The sequence below is a fragment of the Pseudophryne corroboree genome, chromosome 9 (assembly GCF_028390025.1).
Source record: "Pseudophryne corroboree isolate aPseCor3 chromosome 9, aPseCor3.hap2, whole genome shotgun sequence".
In the NCBI taxonomy this organism is placed as follows: domain Eukaryota; kingdom Metazoa; phylum Chordata; class Amphibia; order Anura; family Myobatrachidae; genus Pseudophryne; species Pseudophryne corroboree.
In genome coordinates this window covers 227,740,142-227,762,468 of record NC_086452.1, presented here as the reverse complement: position 1 = coordinate 227,762,468, position 22,327 = coordinate 227,740,142, and the positions used below count along the sequence as shown (strand labels likewise).

The 22,327-nt window shown below is 48.4% G+C and overlaps 1 protein-coding gene across 4 annotated transcripts in view; it reads right to left on the bottom strand.

Annotated features, from left to right (window-relative positions):
- Positions 1-22,327, bottom strand: part of CAMSAP2 (calmodulin regulated spectrin associated protein family member 2) — a 286,395-nt gene that overhangs the window by 44,280 nt on the left and 219,788 nt on the right. For all 4 annotated transcript variants that reach the window (XM_063940142.1, XM_063940143.1, XM_063940144.1 and 1 more), the window contains one exon: positions 12,651-12,787. In XM_063940142.1, the coding sequence (XP_063796212.1) occupies positions 12,651-12,787 (137 nt within the window). The remainder of the gene's footprint in view (positions 1-12,650; positions 12,788-22,327) is intronic.

Below are 22,327 nucleotides of genomic sequence, written 5' to 3'. Positions count from 1 at the left end.
CCCGCGATCACCATCCGCAGCAGTGATCCCTTGTCCGCGCCCCATCAGCAGCGGACACCCGGCGCCTGTCACCCCGCCCGCGATCACCATCCGCAGCAGTGATCCCCTGTCCGCGCCCCATCAGCAGCGGACACCTGGCTCTGCTGCATGTCAGCCTTCCCACCAGGCTGCAGCATATACCCCATTAGAGGTCACAAGCAAACAAACAAGCTGCCCCTGTCAACCCGGCAGCGGCAGCTGTATATACACATGGTATTAGACACACACTGGCATGCACGCACAGACACACTGTGACACGCACACACACTGTGACACGCACACACTGACACGCACGTGCACACACTGACACGCACGTGCACACACATACTGTGACACGCACGCACACACACTGTGACAGGCACGCACACACACTGTGACACGCACGCACACTGTGACACGCACACACTGACACGCACGTGAACACACATACTGTGACACGCACGCACACATACTGTGACACGCACGCACACACACTGTGACACGCACGCACGGGGTCACGGGGGTGTCTCTGCATTCGTGGAAAGGGGTCCCATGTGTAAACATGGGACCCCTTTCAGTCCGTTTGGTCCGGGTGTTCGGTTTGTTGTTTTGCCAAGTACGTGGATTATACTCTGGACCCTGGATCAGGTGAGTATAATTATCTTTTATTTTCAGGTACCCGTGGATTCTACTTGGAGAAGAGGACCGACTGCTTCGTGTCAACATAGGTAAGTATGTGTGTGTCGACATGTGTGAAATAAAGTTTTACTGTCACGGTGTGTGTTTCCTGTTTTTATTTGGGTATTTTTTTGCCATTAGAACTACAGGTACCAGCGGGCCCGTTTTTCTCCCACATACTGGTACTTGTGGTTCTCCAAGTACCAGCTTGTGGGGGAGGCTTGTTGGGACTTGTAGTACTACTGGAAAAAATAAGATTTTACTCACCGGTAAATCTATTTCTCGTAGTCCGTAGTGGATGCTGGGAACTCCGTAAGGACCATGGGGAATAGACGGGCTCCGCAGGAGACTGGGCACTCTAAAGAAAGATTTAGGTCTACCTGGTGTGCACTGGCTCCTCCCCCTATGACCCTCCTCTAAGCCTCAGTTAGGACACTGTGCCCGGAAGAGCTGACACAATAAGGAAGGATTTTGAATACCGGGTAAGACTCATACCAGCCACACCAATCACACCATATAACTCGTGATAGGAACCCCGGTTAACAGTATGATAACAATGGAGCCTCTGAACAGATGGCTCGCAATAACAACCCGATTTTTGTAACAATAACTATTTACAAGTATTGCAGACAATCCGCACTTGGGATGGGCGCCCAGCATCCACTATGGACTACGAGAAATAGATTTACCGGTGAGTAAAATCTTATTTTCTCTGACGTCCTAGTGGATGCTGGGTACTCCGTAAGGACCATGGGGATTATACCAAAGCTCCGAAACGGGCGGGAGAGTGCGGATGACTCTGCAGCACCGAATGAGAGAACTCCAGGTCCTCCTCAGCCAGGGTATCAAATTTATAAAATTTTGCAAACGTGTTTGCCCCTGACCAAGTAGCAGCTCGGCAAAGTTGTAAAGCCGAGACCCCTCGAGCAGCCGCCCAAGATGAGCCCACCTTCCTCGTGGAATGGGCTTTTACAGATTTAGGCTGCGGTAGTCCCACCGCAGAATGCGCCAGCTGAATAGTGCTACAAATCCAGCGCGCGATAGTCTGCTTAGAAGCAGGTGCACCCAGCTTGTTGGGTGCATATAAAATAAACAGCGAGTCAGTTTTCCTGACTCCAGCCGTCCTGGAAATATAAATTTTCAGGGCCCTGACTACGTCCAGAAACTTGGAATCCTCCAAGTCCCTAGTAGCCGCAGGCACCACAATAGGTTGGTTCAAGTGAAATGCTGATACCACCTTCGGGAGAAACTGAGGACGAGTCCTCAACTCTGCCCTATCCATATGGAAAATCAGATAGGGGCTTTTACAGGACAAAGCCGCCAATTCTGACACACGTCTGGCCGAAGCCAGAGCCAACAACATAACCACTTTCCACGTGAGATATTTTAAATCCAGTCTTAAGTGGCTCAAACCAATGTGATTTCAGAAACTCCCAAAACCACATTGAGATCCCAAGGTGCCACTGGGGGCACAAAAGGAGGCTGAATATGCAGAACTCCCTTGACAAAAGTCTGAACTTCAGGCAGTGAAGCCAGGTCTTTCTGGAAGAAAATCGACAGGGCCGAGATCTGGACCTTAATGGACCCCAATTTGAGGCCCAACGTCACACCTGCTTGCAGGAAATGCAGGAATTGACCCAGTTGAAATTCCTCCGTTGGGGCCTTCTTGGCCTCCCACCAAGCAACATATTTTCGCCAAATGCGGTGATAATGTTTTGCGGTGACATCCTTCCTGGCCTTGATCAGGGTAGGGATGACTTCCTCCGGAATGCCTTTTTCCTTTAGGATCCGGCGTTCAACCGCCATGCCGTCAAACGCAGCCGCGGTAAGTCTTGGAACAGACAGGGTCCCTGCTGCAGCAGGTCTTGTCTGAGCGGCAGAGGCCAAGGGTCCTCTGCAAGCATCTCTTGAAGCTCCGGGTACCAAGCCCTTCTTGGCCAATCCGGAGTCACGAGAATAGTTCTCACTCCTCGCTTTCTTATTATTCTCAGTACTTTGGGTATGAGAGGTAGAGGAGGAAACACATAAACCGACTGGTACACCCACGGTGTCACTAGAGCGTCCACAGCGATCGCCTGAGGGTCCCTTGACCTGGCGCAATATCTTTTTAGCTTTTTGTTGAGGCGGGACGCCATCATGTCCACCTGTGGTTTTTCCCAACGGTTTACCAGCATCTGGAAGACTTCTGGATGAAGTCCCCATTCTCCCGGGTGGAGGTCGTGCCTGCTGAGGAAGTCTGCTTCCCAGTTGTCCACTCCCGGAATGAACACTGCTGTCAGTGCTAACACATGATTCTCTGCCCATCGGAGAATCCTTGTGACTTCTGTCATTGCCCTCCTGCTTCTTGTGCCGCCCTGTCTGTTTACACGGGCGACCGCCGTGATGTTGTCTGATTGGATCAGTACCGGCCGGTTCTGAAGCAGGGGTCTTGCTTGGCTTAGGGCATTGTAAATGGCCCTTAGCTCCAGAATATTTATGTGAAGCGAAATCTCCTGATTTGACCACAGTCCCTGGAAATTTCCTCCCTGTGTGACTGCACCCCAGCCCCGAAGGCTGGCATCCGTGGTCACCAGGACCCAGTCCTGTATTCCGAATCTGCGGCCCTCTAGTAGATGAGCCCTCTGCAGCCACCACAGCAGCGACACCCTGGTCCTTGCCGACAGGGTTATTCGCTGTTGCATCTGGAGATGGGACCCGGACCATTTGTCCAACAGGTCCCACTGGAAAGTCCTTGCGTGGAACCTTCCGAATGGAATCGCCTCGTACGAAGCTACCATTTTTTCCAGGACTCGTGTGCATTGATGTACCGACACCTGTCCCGGTTTTAGGATGTCTCTGACTAGAGATGACAACTCCTCTGCTTTTTCCATTGGAAGAAACACTTTTTTCTGGTCTGTTTCCAGAATCATTCCCAGGAACACAAGACGTGTCGTCGGGACCAGCTGTGACTTTGGAATTGAGAATCCAGTCCTGCTGTTGCAGCACTTCCAGAGAAAGTGCTACCCCCTTACCAACTGTTCCTTGGACCTCGCCTGTATCAGGAGATCGTCCAAGTACGGGATAATTAAAACTCCCTTCTTGCGAAGGAGTATCATCATTTCGGTCATTACCCATGGTAAAGACCCTCGGTGCCGTGGACAATCCAAACGGCAGCGTCTGGAACTGATAGTGACAGTCCGGTACCACAATCTTGAGGTACTCCTGGTGAGGAGGGTAAATAGGGACATGCAGGTAAGTATCCTTGATGTCCAGAGAGACCCTGTAATCCCCCTCGTCCAGGATCGCAATAATCGCCCTGAGCGATTCCATCTTGAACTTGAATCTTTTGTTATATGTGTTCAAGGATTTTAAATTTAAGATGGGTCTCACCGAACCGTCCGGTTTCGGTACCACAAACATTGTGGAAAAGTAACCCTTTTCCTGTTGAAGGAGGGGTACCTTGATAATCACTTGCTGTGAATACAGTTTTTTGGATAGCCACCAACACTGCCTCCCTGGCAGAGGGAATTGCCGGTAAGGCAGATTTTAGGAAACGGCGGGGGGGAGACGTCTCGAATTCCAGCCTGTACCTCTGAGATACTGTTTGAAGAACCCAGGGATCCACCTGTGAGAGAGCCCACTGTGCGCTGAAATTTCTGAGACAGGCCCCCACCGTACCCGGGTCCGCCTGAGCAGCCCCAGCGTCATGCTGTGGACTTACCGGACGCAGGGGAGGACTTCTGCTCCCGGGAACTAGCTGTGTGCTGCAGCTTTTTCCCTCTACCTTTTCCTCTTGGCAGAAAAGATGAGCCTCTAGCCCTCTACTTTTCTGGGGCCGAAGGGACTGTACCTGATAATACAGTGCTTACTTTTGCTGTGGGGTAGCTTGTGGCAAAAGTTTTGATTTCCCAGCCGTAGCTGTGGAAACGAGGTCTGAAAGACCATCCCCAAACAGTTCCACCCCCTTCTAGGGCAAACTTCCATGTGCCGTTTTGAATCGGCATCGCCCGACCATTGCAGAGTCCATAACCCCCGTCTGGCGGCAATGGTTTTACATAGCGCTTATTAGTGATGCCAGTCGGCAAATATCCCTCTGTGCATCACGCATGTATAAGACAGCGTCTTTTATATGCTCTATTTTCAGCAAAATATTGTCCCTATCTATAGTATAAATATTATCCGACAGGGAATCTGACCACGCAGCTGCCGCACTGCACATCCATGCCGAGGCAATAGCAGGACTCAATATAATGCCCGTGTGTGTGTATATAGCTTTAAGGGTAGTTTTCTGCTTTCTATCAGCAGGTCCTTCAGGGCGGCCGTATCCGTGACGGTAGTGCCACCTTTTTTAATAAGCGTGTAACCGCTTTATCTACCCTAGGGGTTATTTCCCAACGTGACCTATCCTCTGGCGGAAAAGGGTACGCTGCTTAGAAATTATCAATTTCTTATCGGGGGAAGTCCACGCTTCCTCACACACCTCATATCAATTCCTCAGATGCAGGAAAACTACTGGTAGTTTTCTGTCACCAAACATAATACCCTTTTTTGTGGTATCTGGGGTATTATCAGAAATGTGTAATACATTTTTCATTGCCTCAATCATGTAACGGGTGGCCCTATTGGAAGGTACACTAGTCTCATCGTCGTCGACACTGGAGTCGGTATCCGTGTCAACATCTGTGTCTGCCATCTGAGGTAGCGGGCGTTTTAGAGCCCCTGATGACATGTGAGACGCTTGGACAGGCACAAGCTGAGCAGCCGGCTGTCCTATGTCGTCAAACCTTTTATGTAAGGAGTTGACACTGTCACGTAATTCCTTCCATAAGTCCATCCACACCGGTGTCGACCCCGCAGGGGGTGACATCCCATTCACAGGCATTTGCTCCGCCTCCACATCATTATCCTCATCATACATGTCGACACAGCAGTACCGACACACAGCACACACACAGGGAATGCTCTGACAGAGGACAGGACCCCACAAAGCCCTTTGGGGAGACAGAGGGAGAGTATGCCAGCACACACCAGAGCGCTATATATCACAGGGATATCACCTATAGAGTGTGTTTTCCCTTATAGCTGCATAATATATATATATACTGCGCCTAATTTGTGCCCCCCCTCTCTTTTTAACCCTTTTCTGTAGTGCAGGACTGCAGGGGAGAGCCAGGGAGCGATCCCTCCAGCAGAGCTGTGAGGGAAAATGGCGCCAGTGTGCTGAGGGAGATGGATCCGCCCCTTTTTCGGCGGGCTTTCTCCCGCTATTGTAAAAGTTCTGGCAGGGGTTAATAAACACCTATATAGCCCCTGGTGTCAGTTCGCCAGCCAAGGTGTTAATATTGCTGCTCAGGGCGCCCCCCCCCCCCCCCCCCCAGCACCCATCAGTGACCGCAGTGTGTGGTGTGCATGAGGAGCAATGGCGCACAGCTGCAGTGCTGTGCGCTACCTTGGAGAAGACAGAAGTCTTCAGCCGCCGATTTTCCGGACCACCTTCTTGCTTCTGGCTCTGTAAGGGGGACGGCGGAGCGGCTCCGGGAACGGACGACGAGGTCGGGTCCTGTGTTCGATCCCTCTGGAGCTAATGGTGTCCAGTAGCCCAAGAAGCCCAAGCTACCACCACTTAGGTAGGTTCGCTTCTTCTCCCCTTAGTCCCTCGGTGCAGTGAGCCTGTTGCCAGCAGGTCTCACTGAAAATAAAATACCTAACATATACTTTCTTCCTAGGAGCTCAGGAGAGCCCCTAGTGTGCATCCAGCTCAGCCGGGCACAGAAATCTAACTGAGGCTTGGAGGAGGGTCATAGGGGGAGGAGCCAGTGCACACCAGGTAGACCTAAATCTTTCTTTAGAGTGCCCAGTCTCCTGCGGAGCCCGTCTATTCCCCATGGTCCTTACGGAGTACCCAGCATCCACTAGGACGTCAGAGAAAACAATATTCTTTCAATTTTCTCAAGGCTATCAGCCCCCCATCCGCAGCCTTTGGATGGGGGGGGACAGCCTCGGGCTTCACCCCTGGCCCTTGGGTGGCTGGGGGGGACCCCTTGATTGAAGGGGTCCCCACTCCCCCAGGGTACCCCGGCCAGGGGTGACTAGTTGGATATTTAATGCCACGGCCGCATGGCACTGTATAAAAGTGACCCCCGGCTGTGGCATTATCTGTCCAGCTAGTGGAGCCCGATGCTGGTGTAAAAAATATGGGGGACTCTTTTTGTCCCCCGTATTTTTTGCACCAGCACCAGGCGCAGAGCCCGGTGCTGGTTTTAAAAATACGGGGGATCCCCTGTCCGTTTTCCCCCCGGATTTTTAGAACCAGGATCGGCTCGAAGAGCCCGAGGCTGGTTATGCTTTGGAGGGGGGACCCCACGCAATTTTTTTTCGGGTTTTTCCCATTCCATTTAAAAAAAAATAATAATAAAATAATAATCTTTTTAAAAATATATAAATAATACTTGTGCCTCCAAAAAAGACAAACCAACTACCTAATCCCTTCTAATATAAATAGATAGGCTATTATAAAAAAAAAACAAAAAAACCCCCCCCCAAAAACATGTTTTTTTATTTTTTTATTAGATTCCGCCACCAAAGTGTGGCGGATTGAAAATGACGAATTTACGGTCTAAAAGCACTGTTGTCGAATTTACAAACTTCAATTGAATATACTTTTGTCGAATTGCCGCATTTGTACCATTGCAGAAAATCCAGAGTAGCTGATTCTGCTACATATATGTTGCAACTCAGTCTGCATGTATCCATTTTCCTCATTCAAATGCAGTCCAGATAAGCAGCTGAAGGAATATAAATTATTATCTAATATTTAGCAGAGCTGTTTAACTGCTGAAGTCCATATAAGCCACTATAATTATTGGGATATATGTATGTATGTATGTGTGTATATATATATGTGTGTGTATATATATATATATATATATATATATATATATCTCACAAACGATAGGCGGCACTCTAGGACTTTTCAAAAATCAAGAACAGACGTGACCCTGTTCTGACAGCTTAACATTTCGGTTTAATGTTACCGTCTGACGACGGTTACATTAAACCGAAACGTTAAGCTGTCAGAACAGGGTCACGTCTGTTCTTGATTTTTGAAAAGTCCTAGAGTGCCGCCTATCGTTTGTGATATGTTTGCTTTTTGAAGCTCAGGAGGGCACCAGGCAAGCTGTACATTTTACTACATTGGGAGTGCCGAATATCTACATCTGGTATATATGTATATATATATATATATATATATATATATATATATATATATATATATATATATATATATATTTGCCTTGGCAGCCCAACCATGCTGGTATCCATAGTTCAGTATAAAAATAAGTAAATCTAATAAATGTATGGTGGTGAAAGAAAAGCCCAGTTTCACTGAAAAAAGACACTTCTGCATGTTTTGAAATGAAAAAACAAAACAAAAACAAAACTGAAGAACTGTAGGCAGGCACTGTCCGCCTACTTCGGTGACATCACAAGTTGGACAGAAGTTGGAAGGTCTGATGAAAAGTTGGTTAGATGTGTGGAGCACTGGTAAAAAGTTGGTGAGATGTGTGGGGCACTGTTTTAGTTGAACAGACAAGTTGGATGGTTGGAAGTTTGGAGTGTTGGAGAAAAGTTGGTCTGATGTATGGCTAGCATACGTCCGACACCATTCTAGCAGAGGCAATAGCCAGTAAAAACAACACCTTGGCTGTTAGCCATTTAAGGTCAACCATCTCAAGAGGTTCAAATGGAGACTATTGCAGGGCATTTAGGACAACAGACAGATCCCATGGAGCCAAAGGAGGGACATAGGGAGGCTGAATCCGTAAGACACCCTGAGTGAATGTATGAGCGTCAGGTATAAACGTAATTTTTCTCTGAAACGAAACAGACAAGGCAGATATATGAACCTTGAGGGAGACCAGACGAAGGCCCAAACCCAGGCCGTGTTGCAGAAAAGCCAGAAATCTGTACGTTCTGAATCTGTATGCATCATAAGTCTTATCAGCACACCAGGTGAAGTTAGAATTCCAGACCCTGTAATAAATCCGGGCAGATGTCGATTTGCGGGCTTTCAACATAGTTTGGATGACCGCCTAAGAGAATCCTTTAGCCCTCAGGAGTGATGCTTCAAAAGCCACACCGACAAAGCCAGTCTGGCCAGGTCCGGATAAAGACAAGGACACTGTATGAGGAGGTCTGGCGCTGAGGTAGTAGAAGGGGACACTCTGTCAATAGACCCTGCAGGTCTGAGAACCAATGCCGTCTGGGCCACGCTGGAGCGACTAGAAATAGTATTCCTCCATCTTGTTTAAACTTCCACAGAACCCTGGGAAGGAGTGACACTGGAGGGAACAGAGCAGCCGAAAGTTCCATGGAATTGCTAGTGCGTCCACGAACGCTGCTTGAGGATCCCTGGTCCTTGATCCAAAGACTGGAACCTTGTGATTTTGTCAAGACGCCATCAGGTCTACATCTGGTAGGCCCCACCTGTCCACTAGGAGTTGAAGGACTTCTGGGTGAAGACTCCACTCTCCGACGTTCACATCCTGGCGACTGAGGAAGTCCGCTTCCCAGTTTAGGACGCCCGGAATGAACACTGCCGATTTTGCTGGCATATGGCGTTCCGCCCAACGAAAGATCTTTGACACTTCCATCATAGCCATGTGGCTTTGAGTGCCGCATTGATGGTTTATGTATGCCACCGTGGTGGCATTGTCTGACCGTACTTGAACCGTCCTGTTCTGTACCAGACGCAGGACGAGAGTCAATGCATTGAACACGTCTCGTAACTCCAGAATGTTTATTAGGAGGAGTGATTCCTCCTTGGTCCATCGACCCCGAAAAGAGTGTTGCTCCAACATCGCACCCCATCCCCTCAGACTGGCGTCTGCTAACAGCAGGATCCAGTTGGGGATCCAGAAGGGACGGCTCCTTCTCAATTGCTGGACCTGTAGCCACCAGGTCAGTGACAGAAGAACCTCCGGAATCAAAATGATCATGTGAGATCTGATCCGATGAGGCAGGCCGTCCCACTTGGAAAGAATTATCGTCTGCAGGGGGCAGGAATGAAATTCAGCGTACTCTACCATGTCGAATACAGACACCATCAGGCCAAGTACTTGCATCGCCGAGTGTATCGACACTCTACGGCGACAAAAGAAGCATCTTATCCTGTCCAGAAGCTTCAGGACTTTTTCTGGAGAGAGAAACAGTTGTTGACTGTGTGTGTCCAGGAGTGCCCCCAGGAGTGCACCATGCTCTGAGCTGGGACCAGCGAGGATTTCTTCCAATTGATGAGCCACCTGTGGGCTTGTAGGAAGCTTACCGTCAGTTGCAGATGACTGAGGAGGACAACGTGGGAGTTTGCCAGGATGAGCAAGTCATCCAGATACGGCAGGATACTGACTCCCTGGCAACGGAGATGGGCCGTCATTACGGCCATGACCTTGGTGAAGATCCAAGGAGCCACAGCCAGTCCAAATGGCAGAGCCTGGAACTGATAGTGAAGGTAGCCAATAGCAAACACAGATAATGCTGATGCGACATGGCAATAGGTATATGCAGGTACGCATCCTGTATAACCAGGGATGCCAAATGGTCTCCGGGTTCCACAGCCAGTACAATTGAGCGCAGTGTTTCCATACGGAACTTAGACACGCTCACAAACTTGTTCAGTGATTTGAGGTTGAATATAGGCTGGAAAGACCCATTGGATTTCGGTACTAGAAACAGGGTTGAGTAGTAACGTCTGCCTCTGTGGGACAGAGGTACCGTCACAACCACTCCTGTACTCAGGAGGGAGCTTACAACCTTTTGCAGAGCTTGCACCTTTAACGGATTTGAAGGGATAACTATGGTGCAAAACTGGCGAGAGGGATGTCTCTTGTATGAGACTGCGTTACAGTGAGAGAAAACTTCCTGCACCCATGCGTCTGAAGTAGTCTTTAACCAGACCTGGGTGGACTGCAGAAGTCGGCCTCTCAACCTGGAGTCCCCTAGGGGGAGGCCCGCCATGTCATGCGGCAGCCTTGTCTTGTTTAGAAGCAGGCAGTTGAGCCACCCAGGATTGTTTGGCCTTGGGCTTAGTGGTTTTGGGAGCACAAGATTGTCTCTGGTATGTCTGACCTTTTGCTTTCCCTTGAGGCCGAAAGGAACGAAAAGTGGTACCTTTTGCCTTCTGTGCAGAAGGATTAGTATTTGGGAGAAAAGCAGTCTTAGCAGCTGCTAACGCAGACACAATTTTATTTAGGTCTTCCCCAAACAAAATATCCCCCTTAAAGGGGAGTACCTCCAAGGTCTTTTTGGAGTCTAGGTCCACCTTCCATGACCTCAACTACCGAATACGCCTTGGCTGCCAACACACCCGCCTCAGAGGACGCCTCCTGAACGTAATAGGCAGCGGTGCTAATGTGAGACAGGTATTGTCTGGCATTGTCAGATATATCCTAGGGCAGCTCTTCCTCTAATGCCTGAACCCATGCTTCAATTCCTTTTGCAGCCCAAGAGGCTGCAATAGTGGGTCTATGTACAGCACCTGTAAGGGAGTAAATAGATTTCAGTCATCCCTCTACACGTTTATCTGTAAGTTCCTTCAGTGAAGTGACAGTAGTGACAGTCAGAGTAGACGACACCACAAGGCGGGTGACATGAGAATCCACTGGCGGTGAATTTTCCCACTTGTTACATAACTCTGCAGGGAGAGAATAGCGAGCCAGAGGGAATTTCTTCCCTGGATTAGACCAGGGTTTCTGCCCGATGTCCACCAAATGGTCAGAATGGGGTAAATTTTAAACCACCTTCTGCCGTTTAAACATACCAATTTTCTTAGCCACAGTAGTGGAATCCTCATCATCAGTGATTTGTAGGATCTGATTAATAGCAACCACTAGGACAGGGACATCAATTTGCAATGGAGAATCCTCGTCAGAAACACTTGATTCAGTGTCTGACAGGACAGTATGCTCCCCCCTCCTCTTCAGATGAAACAACTAAGAGATACACGGATTGTGAGGAGGAAGCAGCCTGCTTAAATGACCCAGAGACATGGGAGTGACCTGAAGTAGCTTTTTGTCAGACCAAGGATTGATTCAATTGGTTCAACTGGTTAGACAAACTTTACGCCCAAGGCTGTAGTGGCACAGGTGGTCCCATAGGGGGCGTTCCACCAGAGTACTTGGTAGATTTGTGAACGCAACCCAGGGTGGCTCCTGATTGGTTACAGGAGCTGCGGAATGACTGGGAGATGTAGGACACACAGTACACAGACCATCATATAAAACTTCCCCCTCTAAAAAATCCTTGACGCATGCTCTGCATGATGCAGGAGCGTCCAGACTTACTGCCCCTCTTGTTAGACATTGTACACAAATGCAACAACAGAGCGGTTTAGTACTATAAAGCTAGACAAAGTACAATACCTGCAAATAAATCAGTTAGTATGTGACTGAATACACAGTACACAACACCTGCGAATAAATCTGGTATTATGTGACGGAGTACACAGTAGAATACACGTAATGGATAAATACTGTAACGCACTAGTCCTTTAGTGTACTGAAGATAGTGATAGATACTGTATATCTGGGAAATATTGAAAGTGAAACCACACAGCAGATATAGGCACACACAGTAACAGGCAATGCAGATAATTATTATGAAAATAAAACTGCACTGGACTAGTATATGTACAGATATATGTAGTATATGTATAGATATATGTAGTCTATGTAAGGATTGGCTGGAACTTAATCACTGTGCTATTTATCATTCTCCAAAGCTTAATAGATGGGACCTTTTTATTTCTGTTGTAGCTCTCGCCTTAGTATTTTGATCCGGGTAGCAAAAAATAGGAGAATAAAATGCAGTGCAGAAGGAGATCGTACTCTGCCCACCCCAGACATCCATTAATAACATTCTGTGCATGCCGAGATAAATGCCTGTACAGCTGAAGAGTAAGAGAATCCCACCACTCTCACCGTGCTTCTTCTTTTTTCAGTTCTAGCTCCATATCTAGCTCCAGCTTCTTCTGCTGATTTTCCCGCTCTCTTCGCAGTCTCTTCTCTAGCAGAGCGGCTCGTTTAGCAGCCAAATCATTCTCCTCTTGCCGATCATCCTATGGAAACGCCACAAGTGTTATCTGAGCCTGTCCAGCAGGCCTTCCATAAGAGTAAGGGTCCCCATTTACAGTTACTCAGGTGACCTTCATAAGATGCAGTAATATAAGAAAGGTATGTGGTAAAATCATCTATCCTGGTCACCGAAGAGCAGTACAAATGGCATAATGTAAAACAGCTACAAGTACAATTCATAATTACTTTATTTGTAAATGTTCCAGAAATGTGTCAGAACTTAAAACATCCGAAGCAGTGGAAGAAGTATTTTTCTAACAGACATGTTGTAAGTTGCCCATTGATACAGCAATTTGACTTCTTATGAAAACCATTTGAATTAAGAATGAGTGATTGCTGTAAATATAATATCACTTTTTTGGCATGTTTGCAAACAAACATAAAAAAAATGTGTGGTTTGTGTCACCCTCTATATCTTAAATGTAACTATTTTGCTTCAACATATTAACATGGTACAGTAGGTACGCTGCCTCCTACCATCGTTGTCAAATGATACCACATAGATGATGTCACTTAGGCATTTTGAGACCATGGCCCTCATTCCGAGTTGTTCGCTTGCTAGCTGCTTTTAGCAGAATTGCAAACGCTAGGCCGCCGCCCTCTGGGAGTGTATCTTAGCTTAGCAGAATAGCGAACGAAAGATTAGCAGAACTGCTACTAAATAATTCTTTGCCGTTTCTGAGTAGCTCCAGACCTACTCCTAGATTGCGATCAGCTCAGTCCGTTTAGTTCCTGGTTTGACGTCACAAACAAGCCCTGCGTTCGGCCAGCCACTTCCCCATTTCTCCAGACACTCCCGCGTTTTTCCCTAAGACGCCTGCGTTTTTTAGCACACTCCCGGACAACGCTCAGTTACCACCCAGAAACGCCCCTTTCCTGTCAATCATTCACCGATCAGCAATGCGACTGAAAAGCGTTGCACGAACACCAGCAAATCTACTAAGTTTTGTGTTAAATAACTAAGCGCATGCGCCCTGCGTACCATGCGCATTTAGCAACAAATTGCAGCATAGCGAAAATCGGCAACGAGCGAACAACTCGGAATGACCACACACGTACGGTTCCACCAGTTTGGCAGCTGTATCCCAACTGTCTTCCTGCTATGGTGTTATCCCCTCAGCCTGTTCAGCCCTGTGTTGTTTATCTGGTTATTGGAACTAGAAAACCATACTGTTTCTTTCCCCTATTTACAATACCCGCCCAGGCTCAGAGGGTTGGAGCTGGTTATTGATTGAAGGGGTGGGGACACGCACCACACATTTTTAAATCTTATTTTTAACTATTTCACTTCAACATATTCGGCTTCGCCAATATGGTGACCGAAAAAACACCAGTGATTATCCCACTGCTATGCCACCAATATCCCATTCCTAGGGATTTCCTCTCACTGTCAGCAAACCTCTGTTACAGACTTCTCCCACTACCTTGCAGGCGGGTAACGCGATGCCACTACCAGGCTCCTACTCTGGCACCTGGAACCACTCGTTCCACACAGGGCCCTGCCACCGGCACCTGGAACTGCTGCTGTAACAACTCTATGGTAGCGTTGGTTAATTCCCACTGGTCCCTCACTATGAACCAGTCTACACTGAGTATCTGGCAGAGGGTTTCAGCTTGGAGACACTGGTTTAATTCCAAAATAGCCGAAGAACGGAACAGCATTTTGAGATCAGCAAAATCCTAATGTTAATGTAAAGCACTTTTTTTTAATTTTTGCCCTATTTTGGTGGTCACAGGATGCAAGCATCTTGAAGCAAGCAGATGTTTATTGCTCAAAGGATGTCCTTACAAAGACAGTTGCTCCACTGCATACAGATATTCTTCAGAAGTACAGCCCTTTCTGATAGTCAGAGGATACTGACTATCCTCAGGGCTCGCAGGCCAACTATTAATCACAATGCTACATGGGAAAGCCCACCTGATGTCTAAGACTAGCACACAGATCAGACAACAATCTCCCAAATATATAAAAACAGGAAATTCTTACATATTACGCAGAGACACAAAGGAGACCCCCCCCCCCCCCCCCCCCAAGGACCCATTAAAAAAAAAAAAAGTGCTTTACATTAACATTAGGCTTTTGCTAATCTCAAAATAGTCATTAACACTTACTATGTCAGAATCAGAGAACAATCTGCTTCCAAATGTGAAAAAAATATATCTCTGAAACAGTCCTACAAGTGTATAATCCATATATTTAAATATGCGCTTACACAATCCTACAACTGCTCGCAGTGCATTAAATATAACATGTTAAAACACATTATTCCATATATATTTACAGAACATGGCGGCTAACACCAACTGTTCATATGAAAAATAGGAAGACAGCTCCCCAGGCTCTCCCCTGTAGTTTTCAGGCTCAAAGGGTTAAAAAGAGAGGGGGGGCACTAAATTTAAGCGCAATATTGTTTATACAAGCAGCTATTGGGGGAAAAATCACTCAGTTATAGTGTTAATCTCTGCATTATATAGCGCTCTGGTGTGTGCTGGCATACTCTCTCTCTGTCTCCCCAAAGGACTTTGTGGGGTCCTGTCCTCAGTCAGAGCATTCCCTGTGTGTGTGCTGTGTGTCGGTACGGCTGTGTCGACATGTGGGATGAGGAAGGTTACGTGGAGGTGGACAGAGGCCGATAAATGGGATGTCGCCCCCTGTGGGGCCGACACCAGAGTGGATGGATAGGTGGAAGGTATTAACCGACAATGTCAACTCCTTACATAGAAGGCTGGATGACGTAAAACAACTGTGGGACAGCTGGCTTCTCAGCCCGCGCCTGCCCAGGCGTCTCAAAGGCCATCAGGGGCTCAAAAAAGCGCCCGTTACCTCAGATGGCAGACACAGATGTCGACACGGAGTCTGACTCCAGTGTCGACGAGGTTGAGACATATACACAATCCACTAGGAACATCCGTTACATGATCTCGGCAATGAAAAATGTGTTACGCATTTCTGACATGAACCCAAGTACCACATAAAAGGGGTTTTATTTTTGGGGAGAAAAAGCAGCCAGTGTTTTGTTCCCCCATCAGATGAATGAATGAAGTGTGTAAAGTAGCGTGGGTTCCCCCGATAAGAAACTGGTAATTTCTAAAAAGTTACTGATGGCGTACCCTTTCCCGCCAGAGGATAGGTCACGTTGGGAGATATCCCTTAGGGTGGATAAGGCGCTCACACGTTTGTCAAAAAAGGTGGCACTGCCGTCTTATGATACGGCCACCTTGAAGGAGCCTGCTGATAAAAAGCAGGAGGCTATCCTGAAGTCTGTATATACACACTCAGGTTATATACTGAGACCTGCAATTGCCTCAGCATAAATAGTGCTGCTGCAGCGTGATCTGATACCCAGTCAGATAATATTAATACTCTAAGACAGGGATAATAGTTTGCTAACATAGAGCATATTAAAGACGTCGTCTTAGATATAAAGGATGCACAGAGGGATATTTGCCGTCTGGCATCCAGAATTAATGCAATGTCCATTCTGCCAGGAGGGTATTAGAAACCCGGCAGTGGACAGGTGATGCTGCCTATAAAAGGCACATGGAGATTCTGCCTTATAAGGGTGAGGAATTGTTTGGGGATGGTCTCTGGTACCTCGTATCCACAGCAACAGCTGGGAAGAAATTTTTTTACCTCAGGTTTCCTCACAGCCTAAGAAAGCACTGTATTTTTAGGTACAGTCCTTTCGGCTTCAGAAAAGCAAGCGGGTCAAAGGCGCTTCCTTTCTGCACAGAGACAAGGGAAGAAGGAAAAAGCTGCACCAGCAGCCAGTTCCCAGGATCAAAAATCTTCCCCTGCTTCCTCTGAGTCCACCGCATGACGTTGGGGCTCCACAGGTGGAGACAGGTGCGGTAGGGGCGCGTCTCGGGAACTTCAGGGACCAGTGGGCTTGCCCACAGGTGGATCCCTAGGTTCTGCAAATAGTATCACAGGGATACAGGCTGGAGTTCGAGGCGACTCCCCCTCGCCGTTACCTCACATCAGCCTTGCCTGCTGCCCTCGGAGAAAGGTAGTACTGGCAGCAATTCACAAGCTGTACTTCCAGCAGGTGAAATCAAGGTACCCCTCCTTCAACAAGGCCGTGGTTACTATTCCAAAATGTTGTGGTACCGAAACCAGACGGTTCGGTGAGACCCATTCTAAAATTGAAAGCCTTGAACACTTATATACGAAGGTTCAAGTTCAAAATGGAATCGCTCAGGGCGATTATTGCAAGCCTGGAGAATTTCATGGTATCACTGGACATCAAGGATGCTTACCTGCATGTCCCTATTTACCCTCTTCACCAGGAGTACCTCAAAATTGTGGTACAGGATTGTCATTACCAATTCCAGACATTGCCGTTGGTCTGTCCCCGGCACCGAGGTATTTACCAAGGTAATGGCCGAAATAATTATCCCGTACGTGGACGATCTCCTTATAAAGGCGAGGTCCAGGGAGCAGTTGTTCGGCGGAGTAGCACTATCTCGGGAAGTGCTACAACAGCACGGCTGGATTCTGAATATTCCAAAGTCGCAGCTGGTTCCTACGACGCGTCTACTGTTCCGGGGTATAGTTCTGGACACAGAACAGGATAAAAAGGGTTTCTCCCGGAGGAGAAGTCCAAGGAGTTGTCGTCTCTAGACAGAGACCTCCTAATACGTATACAGGTGTCAGTGCATCAATGCACGCGAGCCCTGGGAAGGATGGTAGCTTCTTACGAAGAAATTCCATTCGCCAGGTCCCATGCAAGGATTTTCCAGTGGGATCTGTTGGACAAGTGGTCCGGGTCGCATCTTCAGATGCATCGGCGGATAACCCTGTCTCCAAGGGCCAGGGTGTCGCTGTTGTGGTGGCTGCAGAGTGCTCATCTTCTAGGGGGCCGCAGATTCGGCATACAGGACTGGGTCCTGGTGACCACGGATGCCAGCCTTCGAGGCTGGGGGGCAGTCACACAGGGAAGAAACTTCCAAGGCTATGGAAAAGTCAGGAGACTTCCCTACACATAAATATTCTGGAACTAAGGGCCATTTACAATGCCCTAAGTCAGGCTAGACCCCTGCTTCAACACCGGCCGGTGCTGATCCAGTCAGACAACATCACGGCGGTCGCTCATGTAAACCGACAAGGCGGCACAAGAAGCAGGATGGCGATGGCAGAAGCCACAAGGATTCTCCGATGGGCGGAAAATCATGTGTTAGCACTGTCAGCAGTGTTCATTCCCGGAGTGGACAACTGAGAAGCAGACTCTCAGCAGACACGACCTCCACCCGGGAGAGTGGGGACTTCATCCAGAAGTCTTCCAAATGATTGTACACCGTTGGGAAAGGCCACAGGTGGACATGATGGCGTCCCGCCTCAACAAAAAGCTACAAAGATATTGCGCCAGGTCAAGGGACCCTCAGGCGATAGCTGTGGACGCTCTGGTAACACCGTGGGTGTACCAGTCGGTGTATGTGTTCCCTTCTCTGCCTCTCTTACCCAGGGTAATGAGAATAATAAGAAGGAGAGGAGTAAGAACTATACTCATTGTTCCGGGTTGGCCAAGAAGAGCTTGGTAACCAGAACTCCAAGAAATGATCTCAGAGGACCCATGGCCTCTGCCGCTCAGACAGGACCTGCTGCAGCAAGGGGCCTGTCTGTTCCAAGACGTACCGCGGCTGCGTTTGACGGCATGGCGGTTGAACGCCGGATCCTGAAGGAAAAGGGCATTCCGGAGGAAGTTATCCCTACGCTATTTAAAGCTAGGAAAGAAGTGAACGCAAACCATTATCACCGCATATGGTGGAAATATGTTGCGTGCTGTGAGGCCAGGAAGGCCCCAAAGGAGAAATTTCAGCTAGGTCGATTTCTGCACTTCCTACAGTCAGAGGTGACTATGGGCCTAAAATTGGGTTCCATGAAGGTCCAGATTTCGGCTCTATCGATTTTCTTCCAAAATAGTACTGGCTTCACTGCCTGAAGTTCGGACTTTTGTTAAGGGAGTGCTGCATAGTCAGCCCCCGTTTGTGCCTCAAGTGGCACCGTGGGATCTCAACGTGGTGTTGGATTTCCAGAAGTCACATTGGGTTGAGCCACTTAAATCCGTGGAGCTACAATACCTGACGTGGAAAGTGGTCATGCTGTGGGCCGTGGCGTCAGCCAGGCGTGTATCAGAATTGGCGGCTTTGTCATACAAAAGCCCTTATCTGTATTTTATATGGATAAGGCGGAATTGAGGACTCGTTCCCAATTCCTTCCTAAGGTGGTATCAGTTTTTCATGTGAACCAACCTATTGTGGTGCCTGCGGCTACTTGGGACTTGGAGGATTCCAAGTTACTGGACGTAGTCAGGGCCCTGAAAAGTATATGTTTCCAGGACGGCTGGAGTCAGGAAAACTGACTCGCTATTTATCCTGTATGCACCCAACAAGCTGGGTGCTCCTGCTTCAAAGCAGACTATTGCTCGCTGGATCTGTAGCACGATTCAACTTGCACATGCTGCGGCTGGACTGCCGCACCCTAAATCTGTAAAAGCCCATTCCACGAGGAAAGTGGGCTCTTCTTGGGCGGCTGCCCGAGGGGTCTCGGCTTTACAACTTTGCCGAGCTGTTACTTGGTCGGGTTCAAACATTTTTGCAACAGTCTACGAGTTTGATACCCTGGCTGAGGAGGACCTAGAGTTTGCTCATTCGGTGCTGCAGAGTCATCCGCACTCTCCCGCCCGTTTGGGAGCTTTGGTATAATCCCCATGGTCCTTACGGAGTCCCAGCATCCACTTAGGACGTCAGAGAAAATAAGATTTTACTCACCGGTAAATCTATTTCTCGTAGTCCGTAGTGGATGCTGGGCGCCCATCCCAAGTGCGAATTGTCTGCAATACTTGTTTATAGTTATTGCCTAACTAAAGGGTTATTGTTGAGCCATCTGTTGAGAGGCTCAGTTATATTTCATACTGTTAACTGGGTATAGTATCACGAGTTATACGGTGTGATTGGTGTGGCTGGTATGAGTCTTACCCGGGATTCAAAATCCTTCCTATTTGTGTCAGCTCTTCCGGGCACAGATTCCTAACTGAGGTCTGGAGGAGGGTCTTAGTGGGAGGAGCCAGTGCACACCAGGTAGTCCTAAAGCTTTCTTTAGTTGTGCCCAGTCTCCTGCGGAGCCGCTAATCCCCATGGTCCTTACGGAGTCCCAGCATCCACTACGGGCTACGAGAAATAGATTTACCGGTGAGTAAAATCTTATTTTCTCTTAGTCCGTAGAGGATGCTGGGGTCACATCAAGAATCATGGGGTATAGACGGGATTCACAGGAGACATGGGCATTTTAAGACTCTGAATGGGTGTGAACTGGCTCCTCCCTCTATGCCTCTCCTACAGACTCCAGTTATAGGAACTGTGCCCAGGAAGACTGACATTTCGAGGGAAAGGATTTATTGTTAAACCACGGTGAGCATCTTACCAGCTCACACCTCTCAAGCATGCCGCAGAAAGTGGCATTCCACAGAATACAAGCCAACGGCATGAACAATTGCAGCACCTGGCTGACAAGAAACGTAACACGTGTGTAACCACAAATAATCACTGCAGATATAGTACGCACTGGGACGGGCGCCCAGCATCCTCTTTACCGGTAGGTATTAAAATCCTATTTTCTCACACGTCCTAGAGGATGCTGGGGTCACATCAAGAACCATGGGGTTATACCAAAGCTCTAGAATGGGCGGGAAAGTGCGGACGACTCTGTAGTACCGAATGACCAAACGTGAGGTCAACCTCGGCCAAGGTATTAAAACTACATTACTTAGCCAAATTGTTTGCTAAAAAGCTGCTCGGCAAAGTTCCAATGCCGAGACTCCCCGGTCAACCGCCCCGGACGAGCCCACCTTTCTAGTAGAATGGGCCTTCACCTATTTCAGTAACGGCAATCCTGCCGTGAGCTGAGCATGCTGAATCATACCACAGATCCAGCGCGCAACAGTCTGCTTGGAAGCAGGACACCTAAACTTGTTGGGAGCAAACAGGACAAACAGAGCCTGTGTTCCTAAACGGAGCCGCCCTGGCGACATAAATTTTCAAAACTCAGCCACGCTTTTTTTAACTAAATCTTTATACTGGCGGGGGTTAGGACAGTGCCTAGGCACCTATGTCCCCTCTTGCTAGTCTTATTTTTGAGGTTTAATGCTGCCCAGTTTAAAAAGCTGCTCGGCAAAGTTCCAATGCCGAGACTCCCCGGTCAACCGCCCCGGACGAGCCCACCTTTCTAGTAGAATGGGCCTTCACCTATTTCAGTAACGGCAATCCTGCCGTGAGCTGAGCATGCTGAATCATACCACAGATCCAGCGCGCAACAGTCTGCTTGGAAGCAGGACACCTAAACTTGTTGGGAGCAAACAGGACAAACATAGCCTGTGTGTTCCTAAACGGAGCCGCCCAGGCGACATAAATTTTCAAAACTCAGCCACGGTTTTTTTAACTAAATCTTTATACTGGCGGGGGTTAGGACAGTGCCTAGGCACCTATGTCCCCTCTTGCTAGTCTTATTTTTGAGGTTTATATGCTGCCCAGTTTCAAAAGCTGCTCGGCAAAGTTCCAATGCCGAGACTCCCCGGTCAACCGCCCCGGACGAGCCCACCTTTCTAGTAGAATGGGCCTTCACCTATTTCAGTAACGGCAATCCTGCCGTGAGCTGAGCATGCTGAATCATACCACAGATCCAGCGCGCAACAGTCTGCTTGAAAGCAGGACACCTAATCTTGTTGGGAGCAAACAGGACAAACAGCCTGTGTTCCTAAACGGAGCCGCCCTGGCGACATAAATTTTCAAAACTCAGCCACGCTTTTTTTAACTAAATCTTTATACTGGCAGGGGTTAGGACAGTGCCTAGGCACCTATGTCCCCTCTTGCTAGTCTTATTTTTGAGGTTTATATGCTGCCCAGGGCGCCCCGCTCCCCCCCTCCCCCCTGTAGTGCTGTTGTGTGTGGGAGCATGGCGTGCAGCGCGGCTGCTGTGCAGTACCTCATAAGCCATCACTGAAGTCTTCTTTTCGTCTTCTACTCACCTGTCTTCTGACTTCTGGCTCTGCAAGGGGGGTGACGGACGGCTCTGGTAATGAGCCTCTAGGCATACCTAGTGATCAAACCCTCAGGAGCTAATGGTGTAGCCAAAGAAGTAGAGCCTTTAAACTCACAGAAGTAGGTCTGACTTCTCTCCCCTAAGTCCCACGAATCAGGTAGTCTGTTGCAAGCAGTTCTCCCTGAAAATAAAAAACCTAACAAAATCTTTTCAGAGAAACTCAGTAGAGCTCCTCAGTGTGCATCCAGTCTGCCTGGGCACAGATTCTAAACTAGAGTCTGGAGGAGGGGCATAGAGGGAGGAGCCAGTTCACATCCATTCAAAGTCTTAAAGTGCCCATGTCTCCTGCGGATCCCGTCTATACCCCATGGTTCTTGATGTGACCCCAGCATCCTCTAGGACGTATGAGAAATGGTGCTGCAGCACAAGGGATACATCCCCTCAGTGCCCTCATCTTCACCACGTGGGGAGAGTCTCCAGCCACAGC